General features: G+C 41.0%; 1 protein-coding gene across 1 annotated transcript in view; it reads right to left on the bottom strand.

Moving 5' to 3' along the window:
* LOC134824814 (serine/threonine-protein kinase SMG1-like) overlaps positions 1 to 19753 on the bottom strand; it is a 52052-nt gene that overhangs the window by 6082 nt on the left and 26217 nt on the right. The window contains exons 22-49 of the mRNA XM_063836789.1: positions 19181 to 19292; positions 18807 to 18958; positions 18466 to 18648; positions 16828 to 16959; positions 12825 to 12971; positions 12469 to 12645; positions 12140 to 12272; positions 11459 to 11650; positions 11167 to 11283; positions 10926 to 10990; positions 10299 to 10434; positions 7049 to 7132; positions 6659 to 6794; positions 6225 to 6387; positions 5104 to 5197; positions 4387 to 4499; positions 4179 to 4283; positions 3846 to 3920; positions 3520 to 3608; positions 3291 to 3387; positions 2805 to 2968; positions 1806 to 1952; positions 1536 to 1640; positions 1272 to 1423; positions 989 to 1122; positions 709 to 842; positions 386 to 509; positions 39 to 180 (exon numbers count right to left, since the gene is read on the bottom strand). Of these exons, the coding sequence (XP_063692859.1) occupies positions 39 to 180; positions 386 to 509; positions 709 to 842; positions 989 to 1122; positions 1272 to 1423; positions 1536 to 1640; positions 1806 to 1952; positions 2805 to 2968; positions 3291 to 3387; positions 3520 to 3608; positions 3846 to 3920; positions 4179 to 4283; positions 4387 to 4499; positions 5104 to 5197; positions 6225 to 6387; positions 6659 to 6794; positions 7049 to 7132; positions 10299 to 10434; positions 10926 to 10990; positions 11167 to 11283; positions 11459 to 11650; positions 12140 to 12272; positions 12469 to 12645; positions 12825 to 12971; positions 16828 to 16959; positions 18466 to 18648; positions 18807 to 18958; positions 19181 to 19292 (3604 nt within the window). The remainder of the gene's footprint in view (positions 1 to 38; positions 181 to 385; positions 510 to 708; positions 843 to 988; positions 1123 to 1271; positions 1424 to 1535; positions 1641 to 1805; positions 1953 to 2804; positions 2969 to 3290; positions 3388 to 3519; positions 3609 to 3845; positions 3921 to 4178; positions 4284 to 4386; positions 4500 to 5103; positions 5198 to 6224; positions 6388 to 6658; positions 6795 to 7048; positions 7133 to 10298; positions 10435 to 10925; positions 10991 to 11166; positions 11284 to 11458; positions 11651 to 12139; positions 12273 to 12468; positions 12646 to 12824; positions 12972 to 16827; positions 16960 to 18465; positions 18649 to 18806; positions 18959 to 19180; positions 19293 to 19753) is intronic.

The raw sequence follows: 19753 nt of genomic DNA, 5'->3' as shown, positions 1-19753 counted from the left end.
CTCTTCACGTGAAGGTCACGTGTCGTCACGAGACTTACCCTCAACTCCAGCAGGCCCGAAAGCCTGTGTAATGTTAGAGGTGAGTCTACAAGGCACCCTCTCAGGCACACGCAGCCCCCGCCCTTTCTCGAAACACACGTTGTAGTCAATGTGGACTATGTCTCCCTTCTGGAAATCAACCTGCGGGGGAGGGTAACGTTTACAACGAGATAAGGGTGGAATGTATACGGAAATTAAAGTATAGATAGTTAATAGTTAATAGACTAGATGTTGCTAATTAAATGTCGGTAAATGTACAATTTTTTCACCTGAAAACGTAACAAAACCCAGAAAGGTGTAAAATATTAGTCAGAACTATCATCCCCCCCGGCCCCCTCCTCCTTACCAAGATATTATCCAGATGTCTGTCTCCCAGGCCTATAACAAAACCAATGATACTCATAGCAGCTGACGAGTGTGTGAATCTTTGAACTGTGTTCCACCAGTGAGTTGGGGACGTGCTCGAACACCTGGCATTGATGACGTCACAAGTTGATGACGTCGTGAGTTATCTGGTGACGTCATAATTTAGCTGATATTATGTCACACGCGAGAGTTTTTGTAAATTGCGATGCGAAAGACATGTTTTCAAGTTAAAATACATATTACTACTTGCTACTATACGGTAAAACATTTTAAACGCCTAAAATACGAGCCCATTTTCCATACCACAGTTCCTTGGAGAGAAGATCCGAAGGTGTTTCAGTAGTGAGCTGCTTCAGAACCTCTAACAACACTTCTGAGGGCCACTCTGATCTGGGTAGCTTCTCGTTCAGGTTCTGCTTACTCATCACTGCGTGTACCTGGTGAGGGAGGTTTACTTTCTGATAAACTATGCTTTTTTATTCTCATTCTCCAATAAAACAGCTCTGTTTCACTTTTACTTTTTATAAATGCCTCTACCAATATCACAACCACAGTAAGACAACTTTTATTTGCTCCCACTAACCTTGGAGTGGAATATCTCGGAGCAGTTGAGAACAGCAGGAGGTTGGTCTGGATTGTTCTTCAGAGATTCTCTTTGTTGCCACCTTTTGTAGAGTGAGAAGAGAGGAGATCCTGAGCTGACCCACTGGATCAAACCTGCGGGTTTTGTGAGGGTGAAGTTTTCAGGGTCGTCAGATTAGTACTGCAGCTAAAACTAATGAATAAACAAACAAACAAATAAACATACAAATAAACAAACAAATGAACAAATAAACAAATAAAGAAAGAAAGGAAGAATCACGTACCAGATCTAGGACCGAGCGGGGTAACACTGTACTGAGTAACTGAGTACTGGCTACATCCCCGGCTGCTGAACATCACGTTACACACCCCTAGTAGCTGCATAACTCGCTCGTCAAGACGCAGGTCTTCTAGCCCTTTGAACAGGTACGTGTACCTAGGGAGATAACGAGGTTTCACTTTCACTTTCACTTTACACAACTGACAGATCGTCTTAACTAATAACGAACCAGTAAAATATTGTTGTAAGTAATAAATATAAAACTTACTTTCTCCCATCACTCCCTAGAATTCCTATCTTCTTAGGTTTAGTCTTGGTCGGAAGCACGTGAACTTCCTTGTGGAATGACTCTATAGTCACGTGCCCACTGGCTCTGAAACAAGAGATAGGGGCGTGAAACTCTGCAGACATTATAAAACATACACATTAATAATAATTTAGAGCTTAAATAAATGATGGTACTTCTACAGTTATTTAATTACGCAATAATAAAATAACTAATAAAAAAACTTATAAAATAACTCCAAAGTAAAAGTACCGGTAATCGTGACTAGTCCCTGGAAGTGGAGTACTGAGCCGAGTTAGTTGCGCTAAACGGGGGGAGATGTCATTGAGGGTGTGCATCAGGTTCCCTTTAATGTAATCCTGAAGTTCGTGGTGAAGTTCTTCAAACTTACTCCAGCACCTGTTGGAGGAGTTACCTAGTTACCAGCTAGTAACCTAGTTACCAGCTAGTAACCTAGTTACCAGCTAGTTACCAGCTAGTAACCTAGTTACCAGCTAGTAACCTAGTTACCAGCTAGTGACCTAGTTACCAGCTAGTAACCTAGTTACCAGCTAGTAACCTAGTTACCAGCTAGTAACCTAGTTACCAGCTAGTAACCTAGTTACCAGCTAGTAACCTAGTTACCAGCTAGTAACCTAGTTACCAGCTAGTGACCTAGTTACCAGCTAGTAACCTAGTTACCAGCTAGTAACCTAGTTACCAGCTAGTAACCTAGTTACCAGCTAGTGACCTAGTTACCAGCTAGTAACCTAGTTACCAGCTAGTAACCTAGTTACCAGCTAGTAACCTAGTTACCAGCTAGTAACCTAGTTACCAGCTAGTAACCTAGTTACCAGCTAGTAACCTAGTTACCAGCTAGTAACCTAGTTACCAGCTAGTAACCTAGTTACCAGCTAGTAACCTAGTTACCAGCTAGTAACCTAGTTACCAGCTAGTAACCTAGTTACCAGCTAGTAACCTAGTTACCAGCTAGTAACCTAGTTACCAGCTAGTAACCTAGTTACCAGCTAGTAACCTAGTTACCAGTTAGTAACCTAGTTACCAGCTAGTAACCTAGTTACCAGCTAGTAACCTAGTTACCAGCTAGTAACCTAGTTACCAGCTGGAGATATGTTGGGAGGTTTCAGCAATAGGTCAGGTTCTTTTCTAGGTTTGTCACGTGATAATGTTGTTGGTTGATACTTGGGATATAAATAGATGTTATCAGTCATCAGCGGGCAAGTAGATTAATTTGGATGTAAATTTCGTTACCTTGTAGGATTCTTCAAGTCGACACAAGTTTCTAAGTTTTCCATGGCTTTGTGTATCTTGTCACCAAACTTGTTCTGGAAGTCAACTTCATACTTAGTTTCGCCCGGCTGATTCGTTATCTTTATAACCCGTTTCAACATCACCACAAGGGGTTTCAGCAGCGCCTGCATGAAGTTTTGTTTATAAAATATGCAACTATTTTCTGATCAAAGCTAATCCCAGATAAGGGCCTGATAATGATATCTGATTCTTATAATCCAAAACTTTGGGAATCTAGTCGACCGAACATCACATGGGCATATAATTAGTTTATATATTATTAGAAGCAGCAAATTAACACCGGAGTCCCACATTCAATCTCAAGTAAAACGCTCGATATTGAAAACATTTAGAATTGGCGGTTGAGATCTCTGATAATGAAAAAAGAGGGCCTCACGGTATTCACACTTGGTAGTTGGTTGGGCCTGCTAATTTTTACAAACTGACCTGTTGTTTGGCAGCGGCTATGTTATGCTTCTCTTCAGCAGATAAGGTCAGGTTTGAGTTAACTCGCTTTATCTCAATAGCTAGCTGGTTAAACTTTCTGTGGGATGATACATTTTATACACGGATAAAACAATCAAATTCAGTCAGTTCATTTAAATCCATTTGTTTTAAAGTGAAAGTGAAAGTGAAAGTGAAAGTGAAAGTGAAAGTGAAAGCTCATAACAAGTACCTGGTAATATCAGTGTATCTGTGACCGAGTACCCCGGCCCATAACTCAGCTCTTAGTAGGTTAATCCTCCGTAACTCGTGAACTATTATCTAAACACGAAACAGGGGTTAGAGAAAATAAATGAACGGACTTTCTAGATTTAAAGGTAAGTTGTTATTACTGATTTTGGAGCATTCAAAATGAATGTATAGCATGTTTAATGACTTATGACTGGAATGAGCTATTTATCATTACAATAAACTTAGATATGATTTAAAGGGTCAATTGAACACATTTCTGATAACACTTTGGTGATGTCCCTCAGGACATGTTATAATAAGAGATACCTGAACATCAGTTACAATATCCTCACTGTGCTGTAGTAACGTGTTGTATATCATCTGATAACCCGAGTCAAACAGCTGAAAAAGTAGCTAGGTGATAATAATCACTGATATATCACAGATATCACAGATATCACAGACATATCACAGATATATCACAGATATATCACAGTGGGAGGGGGGGGGGGGCCATCACAGTCCAGCTGATATAATACAAAATATTGCAGAAAACTGAAATGAATTTCACCCAAAGTCCTTCCACAAACATTATTATTAAGCCAGTACTGCAGACGGCAATACAAAAGTGTAAAATATCCACCATACAAAGCATCTTACATCGGAGTGCTCATTTTCAGCGTTCTTTTCAGGCTCAATATCCCCGTTACACACTTCATCTTCCTCCTCCAGATCTATACCCTCTATCATATCCGCTAGGTCACTCTGAAGAGAGGGAGTCAAACTCGCGTCAAGACATTAGACAAAAAAAGAAATTGGATGTGAAAGTGAAATTTGAAATTGAATGAATAAAGAGAAAGTGAAATACCTTGTTTTGTTCGTTATCGATGAGGGAAGAGGGAGAGCATTTCTCTACACAATTGTACACCAGTTTGTGAGGATACTGTCTAGCTACACTACACAGGATAGTCAGCAGGGCGTCTGGATAGAAATAAGGGTTAAACTTAAAAGGGGGGACACTGGGGGGGACACTGGGGGGGGGACACTGGGGGTGGGACACTGGGGGGGACACTGGGGGGGGACACTGGGGGTGGGACACTGGGGGGGGGGGGACACTGGGGGGGGACACTGGGGGGGACACTGGGTGGGGGACACTGGGGGGGACACTGGGGGGGGGACACTGGGTGGGGGACACTGGGGGGGGACACTGGGGGTGGGACACTGGGGGGGGACACTGGGGGGGGACACTGGGGGGGGACACTGGGGGGGGGGGACACTGGGGGTGGGACACTGGGGGGGACACTGGGGGGGACACTGGGTGGGGGACACTGGGGGGGACACTGGGGGGGGGGACACTGGGTGGGGGACACTGGGGGGGGGGACACTGGGGTTAAGCTAGTTACCTAGAAAATACTCAGTAAACTGTAATATTAATAAAATCATTAAAATATACATCTAAATAATTATGATTTAGTCATTTGGATAAAAAGTCATCGGCCAGTGCAGCAATATTAAAAAGTGAAAACCCCGTCCCGGACAAACACTCAATTAATGACTTGATAACTAAGAAGCTAGTGACACTTACTTCTGACGCTAGGGTTGCTGTGTCCTATACGTGACAGTAACTGAGGGGTAACTTTGTACCATTGTAATGCCGGAGTCCGGGATATATCCTCTATCTAGAAACGAGTTCTGGGTTACAACCGACCACTCAAACATAATCTTTCAGCTTCTTTCAAAATGTTATAAAAAAGTTGTTGGATTCGCAAATTGTGTGTTCCATCACGTAAAAGTTGATATCCGAAGCCCAGAAAATTATCACAAGTAAGACTTAACCCATGACGTCATCAACTAACCAGATGACTGACGTCATCAACTCACCAGATGACTGACGTCATCAACTCACCAGATGACTGACGTCATCAACTAACCAGATGACTGACGTCATCAACTCACCAGATGACTGACGTCATCAACTCACCAGATGACTGACGTCATCAACTAACCAGATGACTGACGTCATCAACTAACCAGATGACTGACGTCATCAACTAACCAGATGACTGACGTCATCAACTCACCAGATGACTGACGTCATCAACTAACCAGATGACTGACGTCATCAACTAACCAGATGACTGACGTCATCAACTAACCAGATTACTGACGTCATCAACTCACCAGATTACTGACGTCATCAACTCACCAGATGACTGACGTCATCAACTAACCAGATGACTGACGTCATCAACTCACCAGATGACTGACGTCATCAACTAACCAGATTACTGACGTCATCAACTCACCAGATGACTGACGTCATCAACTCACCAGATGACTGACGTCATCAACTAACCAGATGACTGACGTCATCAACTCACCAGATGACTGACGTCATCAACTAACCAGATTACTGACGTCATCAACTCACCAGATGACTGACGTCATCAACTAACCAGATGACTGACGTCATCAACTCACCAGATGACTGACGTCATCAACTCACCAGATGACTGACGTCATCAACTAACCAGATGACTGACGTCATCAACTAACCAGATGACTGACGTCATCAACTCACCAGATGACTGACGTCATCAACTCACCAGATGACTGACGTCATCAACTCACCAGATGACTGACGTCATCAACTAACCAGATGACTGACGTCATCAACTCACCAGATGACTGACGTCATCAACTCACCAGATCGTGTAAAGCAACGTCATGTGACGTCATGAGTTTCATTAATCTCAGAGTGGTCTGCAGTTCCCTGTGGGTGGTCTTGTCCACTTTGTCCACTCTGGTGTTGCAGTCTCTTTCACCCGCTGATAGATGCAGGTATCTGCAGTAACTCTTTACCGCTATTCTGAGTGGGACAAATGTGTGAGCTTCAATAATGTTCAATATTTCACTATTTTCTCCGAACAAAACCTTCGTTGTAGCAATTATTATACGCATTCGAATTTTGACACTCCTGGAAGTATCCCATTGCGTATATGCTCGAGATATTCTACATTTAGCGGCCTGAACTTGAATAAATAGTTTTGGTGAAATCAGAGATTGGTCTACCAGAAATATCGCTATGATGATGTCAGGTAGCTCACTTGAAAACTAACCCTACATAACTAACAGTAAACCTATAATTGTGGTAAAGTCTGCTGCTGACACGAATATACACATCGCATAGTTGGGACACAGTGTCTTTAGGGAGATCGGGGGCTGTAGTGGATATACGCTCGTTTAGTCCGTCACAGCTCTGCCGCATCACCGCTCCTGTTAATTAGTTAATTAGTTAATCAGTTTAATTAGTCAATTAGTTGATTAATAGAGCATCCATGCTATCTTTCATTCGTCTCTTCTATACTGTAATCAGGCGGTTTTACAATCTTTTCGTGTGGGCATTGAATATCTTTTATTTATTTCTTAAATATTATTTCTTAAAATATAGTTTTTAAGAAATCTCTATTTCTGTACTGTCAGTAAGTCAGTACCCTGGGGCCCCTATAATTATTCTAAAATGATCTAACCTAGTATAAGGTTCCATACAGGATCACAGTGGTTACCAGCAAGCTCTTCTACCACTAACTTCTCTTCCGGCAACATCGTCTCAACTGGAATTATACAATTACAATAACACTAATCATAGCATTTTGAGTATACAGCAATAGCAGCAAATCTGGGGAAACTTGGTGGACATTGACTTTTTTCACACAATTTGTGTATGTCGACTTCAACATGATATTGCAGCTTATTGTGGTTAATCTCAATGTTGGGGTGATGTTTTTCTGGTGCACAAAACACTGCAGTACAGTTATGTTGAATAATTGAGGTTAATAAATTCTCTATGTGGCCACTATGGTGGTTAAAATACCAGTTTTAGGGTTAACCACCATTTTGAGATATGATATTATGAACTGAGTAGTCATTATATTGAGATCATCCCATGGTGCAATGATTACAAAAGCTTAAAACCCTCATTGGGGGCATTTTGTGGTCCTAATGGTGGTTAAATGGAAGATGAACGATGAGCAATAAATATTGCTCTGGTTATAGATGTATAGTGGTGGTTGTTCATTTGCACATGGATGATAATTTTTCATCACAGATGTGCAATTCAATAGTATGGTTAATTTTAGGTGGTTAATATTCGTAAAAAGTGCTAAAAAGATGGTTAAAACGTCAAAATATTTTGTTAACCACCAATCAAAACAATATTAATGATTTTAGTCAACTTTTTCTGGTCAACAAAGGACATTTGAAGGGTTTTGATAAAAGTTATCAAGAAATGTTGTCATAAAAGTGGTTAAAAGGGCTATATGACTTGCTAGGCTGTTGAACAAGGCATCTATTAAAGTGAAAATTAACCACAATATGAACTTCAGATAATGGTTTGCTATCCGATTGAGTGTATATTTGTTTGCAAATGCATAATTGACTCGAAGTTCATGCATTTCGATCAATGTGCAGCTAAGGTGGTTAAAATGTCTCTAAAATACCCTATATTTGCGCTAATTAACCATTTTTAGAGCACATATTAGCTTTGTAAAGCTATAGCTGGCCATGCTGCATTATCTAGATATAACTACCAGCTCATTTATATGCACAGAAACATTGCTGAGTCCTGTGTTGCGTCCATCATGGTTAATAAAGGTCTAAAATTGGCCTAAATCAGTGTTTTTGGAAGTTTTAACCGCCATACGGCCACACATTCTGTTGCATTATCTTTAAAATCACTTATTATCCTTCAGCTATCTCTCATAATCAAATATCAAAACAAATAAGGCACCAAAAGTTCGGGGGTTGCTGAATAATGGTTAATTTGTGGTGGCTTCTGTTGACCGAAGGTCCAAAATAAACATGTTTTAACCACATTGAGGCCACATCTAAGGTTTTATGGTATCGGGACCATAACCAAAAGTTTTGGGCACCTGGATAGTGTCTTCTGTTTTTGGAATTATGGTGATAACTCAATGCTGTGCCATACCAGGTGGTTAAGTGTGCGCGCGCGCGCACGCATACACATATGGGTTTTTTTGATATACCACAGTTGGTGGTTAACCGTTTTACATCAGACCTTCACTAAAAGTATTGGGCACTCTAGTGGTGACATGATATATAAAGAAATTAAGCATAAACTAAATATGTTGGTCTACAGATGGTTAAGTACGCGCGCGCGCGCGCACGCATACACTATAACATAAACATATATATACCACTCCACAGACCACATTTATTAACTTTTTTAATTTCTTTCTTCAACTATGTGTCAATGAACCATTTTTGTTCAATAATGACCATCAATTTTAACTGTAGTACTTATATCTTCACTGTTGTAAGGGTTTGGGTGTTAGAGGTATGAAAAAAATGTCCACTAACAAATCAGCCATTTTTCGACTACTTAACCACCTAACTCAGCACCAAAATGTTTTGAGATTTTTTTCTTTGCACTATCATGAAGCTATGGCATTTTTGGACCTATGTAAATATTCAGATTGATCTTAAAATTTATTCCGCTTTTATTTTTATTCCAATCTACAGTTATTCTCGATTCCTTGCTAGCAGTCCGGTTAATTTAGTACCTTTAGTGGGTCTCATTTATTCATTAGCTCTAATTAAAGAACCTCTCACCCTCTCAGAAAACTCCGTTTGGAGATATTCCTTATTACGCTCTAAGTTATTAATTTTCCTTGTGTTTGAATCCTGTCACTTTTTAACTGTTTTTAGTCTTTGTTATTTTCGGCCGATTTTTGCACTTTTACACTGGGTCATCTTCATAATTTCTGGGATTGAGACGACTTATATCAGCATTTAAGGAAGAGTTTGCTTGTCTGACTTACTTCATTAGACACTTCTGGTCAAGAACTGAACAAGAACCACATTCGAAAACTGGAACATCTGAATGACTCCGCAACCCAGGAATCAACTACTCAGTTATTATCGCTCAATAATCGGTTTGGTATCGACGTTACATACTTTATTATTTTTTTTAAAAAGCTGATTTTAGAAACCAGGGAATTAAAGTTACCCTCCTAAGGCTAACATTAAATCGCTGATTTTATTTATATATATCACTTTTTTTTGTTCTTTCTTTTCCTTCAAAACATTCCAGTACATTGTGCAGAAAGTTGGAGATGAAGCCGTAGTACGTACATGTAGCATTGCACTGGATCGAACTTGCAGAGTGTGGTTTCCTCCAGTCTGCGCCGCGCGCTTATAATTATATAAACATATGCGGCGCAGATCGACTGGAGGAGATTGCACTGTGTAGGCTCCGGTGTAATGTGATATGTATGTACTACGGCTTTACAAATTTTGGAAGCATGTAGGGATATATATCTGATACCAATCGTATATACTAAAAATACTCTAGCACAATTGTAACTGCAGTTTTACAGAACTCTAAATGCTTAATGAACACTCTTGCAGGTACCACCCGTATTCACACTCAGACCTGAGTTTAGTCATTTTCCGATACGAGATTGGGGACGGGTTCTATAAACAAACAAACAAACAAACAAATATTCAGATTACTAAAATTCATAATCTGTGATTTTTAAGAAGGGGTTAAATGCTTCAAATTGGTGTATTTCAAAGTTTCCCCAGATTTGCTGCTATTGCTGTATACATAGAACTGGATTGAGGTGCAACACCAGACATAGGTCTTGAGTTAAGATATAGCCATTACATGCCAAAAAACCAGCAAAAAAGAAAGAGTTGGAAAGTGGAATTTGTTGGAAAGTTGAATTTGTTGGAAATATATTTTTAAAGACAGCTCACCTCTAGCAAGCTGTATCTGATCTAGAGACTTCTTGCTGATGTCGTAGGCCCAAGTTCCCAAGGCATGCCATGCATTAGCCATGTCACAAGCTTCTTCAGCTACGTAACGTAGCAACCTTCCCTCCAGATATTCTACCTGAAAGGTACATTATATATAATGTTTGCATGAAAAGCATTAATATAATGCACTATTCATTTTTATACGTTTGTTTTTTTTGTTTGTTTGTTTGGGGAGATCACCAGAAGTAAACTTGGCACTAACGCCTTACAAATTTTATTTACATCAATCATAGAAAAAATATAAAAATCGTACAAAATACAAACAATGCATAATGAATACTCTGCTATGTATTATGCAGCATCTTTTAAAACGCACTGTCTTTAATGTAAGATGGTTTTTACTTTTGTGGACGTGTGCACGACCATCACTTGGATGAAGGTTTACTTGATATCGCTAAGCTTCATACTTTTTCTCGCTAGTCAACACAAGGTTTTACTAAGTGAAAAATGTCGCTAAGCGTTGCGTCGCAAAGCGTTGCTAAGCGTCGCAAAGTGTCGCTAAGTGTTACTAGTGTGGCTAAGTGATATTATTTTTTGCCGAATGTTAGTGAGTGCTGCTAAATTTACCTCAGATACAGCCACCCCGTCTCTAAGTCTGATACCAGAATTAGCTGTAACTCTCTCTTCTATCTCTGCAGCACGTTAAACACAATGTTTAATACAATAAATAATAAAAGTGATAACTTCACAGCTTAATACACAATGTTTAAGAGGCACAGGTTCATACAGGGTTCTTCACTCTAATCTGGTAAATATGTAAGCACATACAAAAGACGGCTACAAACAGATGTTTTACAGGAGAACTTACCAAGCAGTGACTGGAGGCAGGGCCCGTTAGACATTGCCATGAGACCCAGGGTACTGTCTTGAGATAACCATTTACCAAGAGTCAATACACACTTCATAGAACCCTCATTATTACGGTCTGAAGAGGAGATTAGTTAGGGGTTAAAACAATTGAGAGTATAACAGTAATACCAATTACCAGTTAAAACAATTAATGATGCCTGTCTCATAATTATCATCCAACTGAATAGAACTCAGAGTTCAGACTTCAACAAAAAAACAGGATAAACGATAAAAGCAGCCGAGAGACGTACTGTTCCTGACGGTAGCAGGGTTGCGCTGTCTGTACAGCACCGCAGCACTGAGCGCTTCAATAGCCTCCGTCTGACTGCCACACTGATATAGCACTTTAGCACTTTGGGAGTGCAGTGGCAGTAGGTCGACTGGGATGTACTGAGCCAGAGATTTGGAGAGGGTCGTGTGGGCGGAGGAGCGTAGCACCATGTCTGGGGACGAGGGGGTGTTAGTGTGAGGGGTGTTAGTATGAGGGGTGTTAGTGTGAGGGGTGTTAGTGTGAGGGGTGTTAGTGTGAGGGGTGATAGTGTGAGGGGGTGTTAGTGTGAGGGGTGTTAGTGTGAGGGGTGTTAGTGTGAGGGGTGATAGTGTGAGGGGGTGTTAGTGTGAGGGGTGTTAGTGTGAGGGGTGTTAATGTGAGGGGTGTTAGTGTGAGGGGTGTTAGTGTGAGGGGTGTTAGTGTGAGGGGTGTTAGTGTGAGGGGTGTTAGTGTGAGGGGTGTAAGTGTGAGGGGTGTTAGTGTGAGGGGTGTTGGTGTGAGGGGTGTCAGTGTGAGGGGTGTTAGTGTGAGGGGCGTTAGTGTGAGGGAGAAAGACAGGTTATAGTCCTTAATCTAGAAGCACGAATTGACATAATCACTACATAGATTTTAAATTAACTTTAAAGTCTATCGAATCGACAACCCCACTAAGTCCTCTTACCAGGTCCCTCGTGAACTGTGTTATCAGAGATGTAGACAATGTTGGTAGTGAGAGGGGGGCGGGAGGGGTGGACTCCGGAAAAGTGCCACGTCAGCTCATTTATCAGCAGCCTCTGTGCTAACCTCATGTTACCCTGCAGAAGAGAGATTCAAATAGGAGGAGGGTAACCTCATGTTACCCTGCAGAAGAGAGATTCAAATAGGAGGAGGGTAAAGGATGGTGAGGTAGGGCTTATTATGGTTACAGATATGATTATGTAGGAAAAATTACGAAAAAAAACGATTAGTTCAGAAGATTCCTGGATGTTGAACAAGGGAAACGTCACAAACCTGTTTTCTTGCGAGTTTAGAAACGGACACTCCCAAATTAAGTACCATTGGAGAGGAGAGCATGTTCTTACTATTCTCATGACAAGGCTCAAAATACTGGTAGAGATGGTGCGCGTAACGGTGCAGATACATCCAGGATCCCACCTCGTGCACATTCCTATCAAGATATACCTCCTCCTGAAGTAAGTAGTTAAATAGTTAATTAACTTATAAAATATCTAATCAAAGAAAAAATCTGGTCAAAGAAAATAACAATACTTGATAATAACAAGTATAGATAATTCGAATACCAGAAAACGAAATAAAAGTAAAATTTCCAGCTATCTAATTTCGCAGACAAACTCGTTTCAACTAACGTTGGTAAGATTAAGAGGGACCCCAGTAGGAGCCTTAACAGTGTCACATAGCAAGAGCTGATGTAGAGCTGACACACATTGCAGCTGGACTGCAGTTCTTCCGGGCATCATGACTGGCAGATCTATACCTGCTATACGTACTCCCACCTGGTTAGTGGTGAGTTAAGGTAGATCTGGCAGATCTATACCTGCTATACGTACTCCAACCTGGTTAGTGGTGAGTTAAGGTAGATCTGGCAGATCTATACCTGCTATACGTACTCCAACCTGGTTAGTGGTGAGTTAAGGTAGATCTGGCAGATCTATACCTGCTATACGTACTCCCACCTGGTTAGTGGTGAGTTAAGGTAGATCTGGCAGATCTATACCTGCTATACGTACTCCCACCTGGTTAGTGGTGAGTTAAGGTAGATCTGGCAGATCTATACCTGCTATACGTACTCCAACCTGGTTAGTGGTGAGTTAAGGTAGATCTGGCAGATCTATACCTGCTATACGTACTCCAACCTGGTTAGTGGTGAGTTAAGGTAGATCTGGCAGATCTATACCTGCTATACGTACTCCAACCTGGTTAGTGGTGAGTTAAGGTAGATCTGGCAGATCTATACCTGCTATACGTACTCCAACCTGGTTAGTGGTGAGTTAAGGTAGATCTGGCAGATCTATACCTGCTATACGTACTCTAACCTGGTTAGTGGTGAGTTAAGGTAGATCTGGCAGATCTATACCTGCTATACCTACTCCAACCTGGTTAGTGGTGAGTTAAGGTAGATCTGGCAGATCTATACCTGCTATACGTACTCCAACCTGGTTAGTGGTGAGTTAAGGTAGATCTGGCAGATCTATACCTGCTATACGTACTCCAACCTGGTTGGTGGTGAGTTAAGGTAGATCTGGCAGATCTATACCTGCTATACGTACTCCAACCTGGTTAGTGGTGAGTTAAGGTAGATCTGGCAGATCTATACCTGCTATACGTACTCCAACCTGGTTAGTGGTGAGTTAAGGTAGATCTGGCAGATCTATACCTGCTATACGTACTCCAACCTGGTTAGTGGTGAGTTAAGGTAGATCTGGCAGATCTATACCTGCTATACGTACCCCAACCTGGTTAGTGGTGAGTTAAGGTAGATCTGGCAGATCTATACCTGCTATACGTACTCCAACCTGGTTAGTGGTGAGTTAAGGTAGATCTGGCAGATCTATACCTGCTATACGTACTCCAACCTGGTTAGTGGTGAGTTAAGGTAGATCTGGCAGATCTATACCTGCTATACCTACTCCAACCTGGTTAGTGGTGAGTTAAGGTAGATCTGGCAGATCTATACCTGCTATACCTACTCCAACCTGGTTAGTGGTGAGTTAAGGTAGATCTGGCAGATCTATACCTGCTATACGTACTCCAACCTGGTTAGTGGTGAGTTAAGGTAGATCTGGCAGATCTATACCTGCTATACCTACTCCAACCTGGTTAGTGGTGAGTTAAGGTAGATCTGGCAGATCTATACCTGCTATACGTACTCCAACCTGGTTAGTGGTGAGTTAAGGTAGATCTGGCAGATCTATACCTGCTATACGTACTCCAACCTGGTTAGTGGTGAGTTAAGGTAGATCTGGCAGATCTATACCTGCTATACGTACTCCAACCTGGTTAGTGGTGAGTTAAGGTAGATCTGGCAGATCTATACCTGCTATACGTACTCCAACCTGGTTAGTGGTGAGTTAAGGTAGATCTGGCAGATCTATACCTGCTATACGTACTCCCACCTGGTTAGTGGTGAGTTAAGGTAGATCTGGCAGATCTATACCTGCTATACGTACTCCAACCTGGTTAGTGGTGAGTTAAGGTAGATCTGGCAAATCTATACCTGCTATACGTACTCCAACCTGGTTAGTGGTGACTTAAGGTAGATCTGGCAGATCTATACCTGCTATACGTACTCCAACCTGGTTAGTGGTGACTTAAGGTAGATCTGGCAGATCTATACCTGCTATACGTACTCCAACCTGGTTAGTGGTGAGTTAAGGTAGATCTATACCTGCTATACGTACTCCAACCTGGTTAGTGGTGAGTTAAGGTAGATCTGGCAGATCTATACCTGCTATACGTACTCCAACCTGGTTAGTGGTGAGTTAAGGTAGATCTGGCAGATCTATACCTGCTATACGTACTCCAACCTGGTTAGTGGTGAGTTAAGGTAGATCTGGCAGATCTATACCTGCTATACGTACTCCAACCTGGTTAGTGGTGAGTTAAGGTAGATCTGGCAGATCTATACCTGCTATACGTACCCCAACCTGGTTAGTGGTGAGTTAAGGTAGATCTGGCAGATCTATACCTGCTATACGTACCCCAACCTGGTTAGTGGTGAGTTAAGGTAGATCTGGCAGATCTATACCTGCTATACGTACCCCAACCTGGTTAGTGGTGAGTTAAGGTAGATCCGGCAGATCTATACCTGCTATACGTACTCCAACCTGGTTGGTGGTGAGTTAAGGTAGATCTGGCAGATCTATACCTGCTATACGTACTCCAACCTGGTTAGTGGTGAGTTAAGGTAGATCTGGCAGATCTATACCTGCTATACGTACTCCAACCTGGTTAGTGGTGAGTTAAGGTAGATCTGGCAGATCTATACCTGCTATACGTACTCCAACCTGGTTAGTGGTGAGTTAAGGTAGATCTGGCAGATCTATACCTGCTATACGTACTCCAACCTGGTTAGTGGTGAGTTAAGGTAGATCTGGCAGATCTATACCTGCTATACGTACTCCCACCTGGTTAGTGGTGAGTTAAGGTAGATCTGGCAGATCTATACCTGCTATACGTACTCCAACCTGGTTAGTGGTGAGTTAAGGTAGAACTGGCAGATCTATACCTGCTATACGTACTCCCACCTGGTTAGTGGTGAGTTAAGGTAGATCTGGCAGATCTATACCTGCTATACGTACTCCAACCTGGTTAGTGGTGAGTTAAGGTAGATCTGGCAGATCTATACCTGCTATACGTACTCCCACCTGGTTAGTGGTGAGTTAAGGTAGATCTGGCAGATCTATACCTGCTATACGTACTCCAACCTGGTTAGTGGTGAGTTAAGGTAGATCTGGCAGATCTATACCTGCTATACGTACTCCAACCTGGTTAGTGGTGAGTTAAGGTAGATCTGGCAGATCTATACCTGCTATACGTACTCCAACCTGGTTAGTGGTGAGTTAAGGTAGATCTGGCAGATCTATACCTGCTATACGTACTCCAACCTGGTTAGTGGTGAGTTAAGGTAGATCTGGCAGATCTATACCTGCTATACGTACTCCAACCTGGTTAGTGGTGAGTTAAGGTAGATCTGGCAGATCTATACCTGCTATACGTACTCCAACCTGGTTAGTGGTGAGTTAAGGTAGATCTGGCAGATCTATACCTGCTATACGTACTCCAACCTGGTTAGTGGTGAGTTAAGGTAGATCTGGCAGATCTATACCTGCTATACGTACTCCCACCTGGTTAGTGCAGTGGTGAGTTAAGGTAGATCTGGCAGATCTATACCTGCTATACGTACTCCAACCTGGTTAGTGGTGAGTTAAGGTAGATCTGGCAGATCTATACCTGCTATACGTACTCCCACCTGGTTAGTGGTGAGTTAAGGTAGATCTGGCAGATCTATACCTGCTATACGTACTCCAACCTGGTTAGTGGTGAGTTAAGGTAGATCTGGCAGATCTATACCTGCTATACGTACTCCAACCTGGTTAGTGGTGAGTTAAGGTAGATCTGGCAGATCTATACCTGCTATACGTACTCCAACCTGGTTAGTGGTGAGTTAAGGTAGATCTGGCAGATCTATACCTGGTCAAGTTAGTGGTGAGTAGAGCCGAAAAGGAACGCCTGGTAACCATCACAATAACGGATCATCCCACCAAGTTACTGTTGTAATTAAAAACCCGGTCGCACAGCGGGAGAGTTTCTGCTAATATTTAATAAAACCCGCACATTCATTAACCTCACCTCGACTAACGAAGAAGCTTGGCGAAGCAGTTTACGGAAAATAAACTCCGGACCCTTCTCAAGTGCACTCTCTGGTCGGTCCATGTCGTCACTGTAACTTCCAGTTTCACTTCTGAGGTCCATTCCAACCAGCTGAAATTCATGTCTATCAGTTTAAGGCCAATATTATTTTATTAACATAATGAACCCCACGAAGCTTAGATTCGGAAAGGGGTGTACCTGATATAAAGATAAAGTTTCTGACGATAAGCACGATTCTTTTAATCGAGAAATAAGTGATCTGATAATCGTTATCACCAAGTGAATTGAACAGGCGCGCATAATAGCGCGTAAATTTTCGAGTTTCGCGCGAAAAATTGAACTCAATTTCAATGAAAATGTGTCATGGCGTGTTACTGAAACGAAAAAATTCGGCTGTGACCGCCACCATAGCTCCGTTTTTGCACTGCGGAAGATAAAAAGAAAGTTCCGTATCATCCAGAATCAACGTATAATTTTCCAATTTCATCCTGATATGATAATTATAAGCAGGGATTAGAGAATCACCGAGCAATGCCGCGCACTGTCTTTCTAGGATATGTATAGACTAAAAAGAACATGTGTTAATAAAGGAGCACAAAGTTAATATTCCAAAGGAGCACCTTCTGCTAATTACCTTGGCAACGACCAGCACGAGGTAAACACGTTATTTTCCTTCATACTTTTCACGCTGTTCTTAGTAAAAGATTTTTTTTTTAATTTTTTTCCCTACTCTTGCCGAAGGCAAAAAGATCGTAGGGAATAAGTAATCGGGTTTGGATATATGAGGTGGCCCGACGGTCCTACGTTGACGACAAAAGTCTGCTCCTTCGCAATATAGACCATTCCCCTATAATTATGTGTATTGGAAGCGTTTGTTATGCTGCGCGTGACGCTAGCCATGTGTTAATTGATTACAGTGAAGTTCCTCCTTCGCAAAGTTATTTTCCGCAATTTTCTGGATTCATTTATTGTTGATGCGCGCGGCGCTACATTGGTCAAATAAATCGTCAATTTTTACCATGCGTGAATCCCACTCATTTATTAAAAACATAGTATGTAAATATGTTGCACTTTTTCCGGTCACACTTTTCACTCGAAAGAATTAATGGTACAACTACAAGATACAAGTACATCGTAGGGAAAATTGATCGTGCGTGGTTTAACCGCGGCGAAATTCTTGTTTTAATTTTTTAAATATATTTTTTGATTGGAAAACGAAATTAGATATATACAGAATAGTATTACAGGTTATATATTATGAACATCATCATTGCAAAGATATTAAATCAGTTTTCCGCCGCAGGACGAACCCTGACCGTACCTACATGATGGAGACCGACCAAAAACCTCGTGACCTTTTGAAAAGAATCAGCAGAGCACTCAGATTGAAGCCCAGGGAGAAAGATACTTTTCGAATAAATTTGAATGCATATACAATCGATCCGTTTCGAGCAAACAGAGTGTATTACTTCCAAGTATTTTGTTTTTTAACACTTTACAAATTTATCGCAATAAATGTCTTTTCTTATCAATGCAGCTGAGCTTACAGTCAACGAACTAACTATGTATTTATAAATCCCAACAATAATACCAGAAACAGATAACAAAACATGTTACCTGTAGATCACCACCATTGTGATAGAGCCCGCATACTCTAAGGAGTTGTAGCTGACTTAGGTACAGTAACTTAGCAGGATCCGCCAGAGCCGGAACATCTAGCTCCAAGGTTAAGTGGTTTACACGAACACCACCCTTTCTGGACAGCTCCTCTGTGATGCTGTTTATGTTGGCTCCAGGCACCTGGCAATGGGTTATCTTAGTTTTTTTGTCATTTATCAAAATATTTTATGGGTTGGAATTGTTTTTATATTTTTTTAAAGGAATCGTATTACTTGATGTAATACGGCAACAGTAAAAAATATGATTTCAAAAATACGACAGAAATTCAAAATGTTTACCCCTTCCAGGTGTCTTGCTGTGCCATTAAAATCTCCCAAATCAAAGGCATGCAAAGCATGCAAGTAATTGTTATCATAGGGAGTTTTATCAGTGTATATTTCGTTACTGTGCATCTGTGACCATGACAGAGTTTCGTCCCAGTCGTTCAGTGCTGAAAATACGAACTGTAAGTTTACGATATTAAATTAAATAAAATAATTATAAAATTAAGGCCAGAATTGATACCATATAATATTAACATGTCATCCAAGGTTACCCCATAAAACAAGAAAGTCGCAATTTTAAAAACTATAAACAATGAAAATAATAAAACCGCAAATAAACTAAATGGTCACGTGATAACAGGTGCCATGTGATAACACGTGTCACATACCAAGATAACACTCGAGGGCCTGCAGAGCAATGAACTGCTTCTCTTCGCTGTTACTGACTGTGTCTATTGTAGCTTTGTAGACTTCACTAGCTTCCTCGTATCTTCCACTTGCCTGTCAAATTTCAACCATCAACTTGATATTATAATTACTTAATATTATAATTATTTAATATTATAATTACTTAATATTATAATTACTTAATATTATAATTACTTAATATTATAATTACTTAATATTATAATTACTTAATATTATATAATTACTTAATATTGGGGGGGGGGGGTCCAACCCGATCATTTCCGATCATTCCGATCCCGATTTTGGCCTCATCAACCCTCATATCGGAAAAATCGGGAAAATTTAAATCTTCCCTCTGAGGTTTCTAGGCGATATAGGTAGCTATTTCTGTACTTAAATATGACAAGAAATCGATTGGTGGTGGTCCCAGAACCCCAAAATGGTATCTTGTTCCAAACAAGAATCGTTTCGTCCGAAAAAAACAACACACTGTCGTATCAACTCTTGTTTGACAGAAACATCCACCCCGGTCCACAATTGAAAGAGGTACGGTT

The sequence above is a fragment of the Bolinopsis microptera genome, chromosome 13 (genome assembly GCF_026151205.1).
Source record: "Bolinopsis microptera isolate Bmic1 chromosome 13, MBARI_Bmic_1.0, whole genome shotgun sequence".
NCBI classification, from domain to species: domain Eukaryota; kingdom Metazoa; phylum Ctenophora; class Tentaculata; order Lobata; family Bolinopsidae; genus Bolinopsis; species Bolinopsis microptera.
This window is presented reverse-complemented; position numbering and strand designations above follow the sequence as displayed.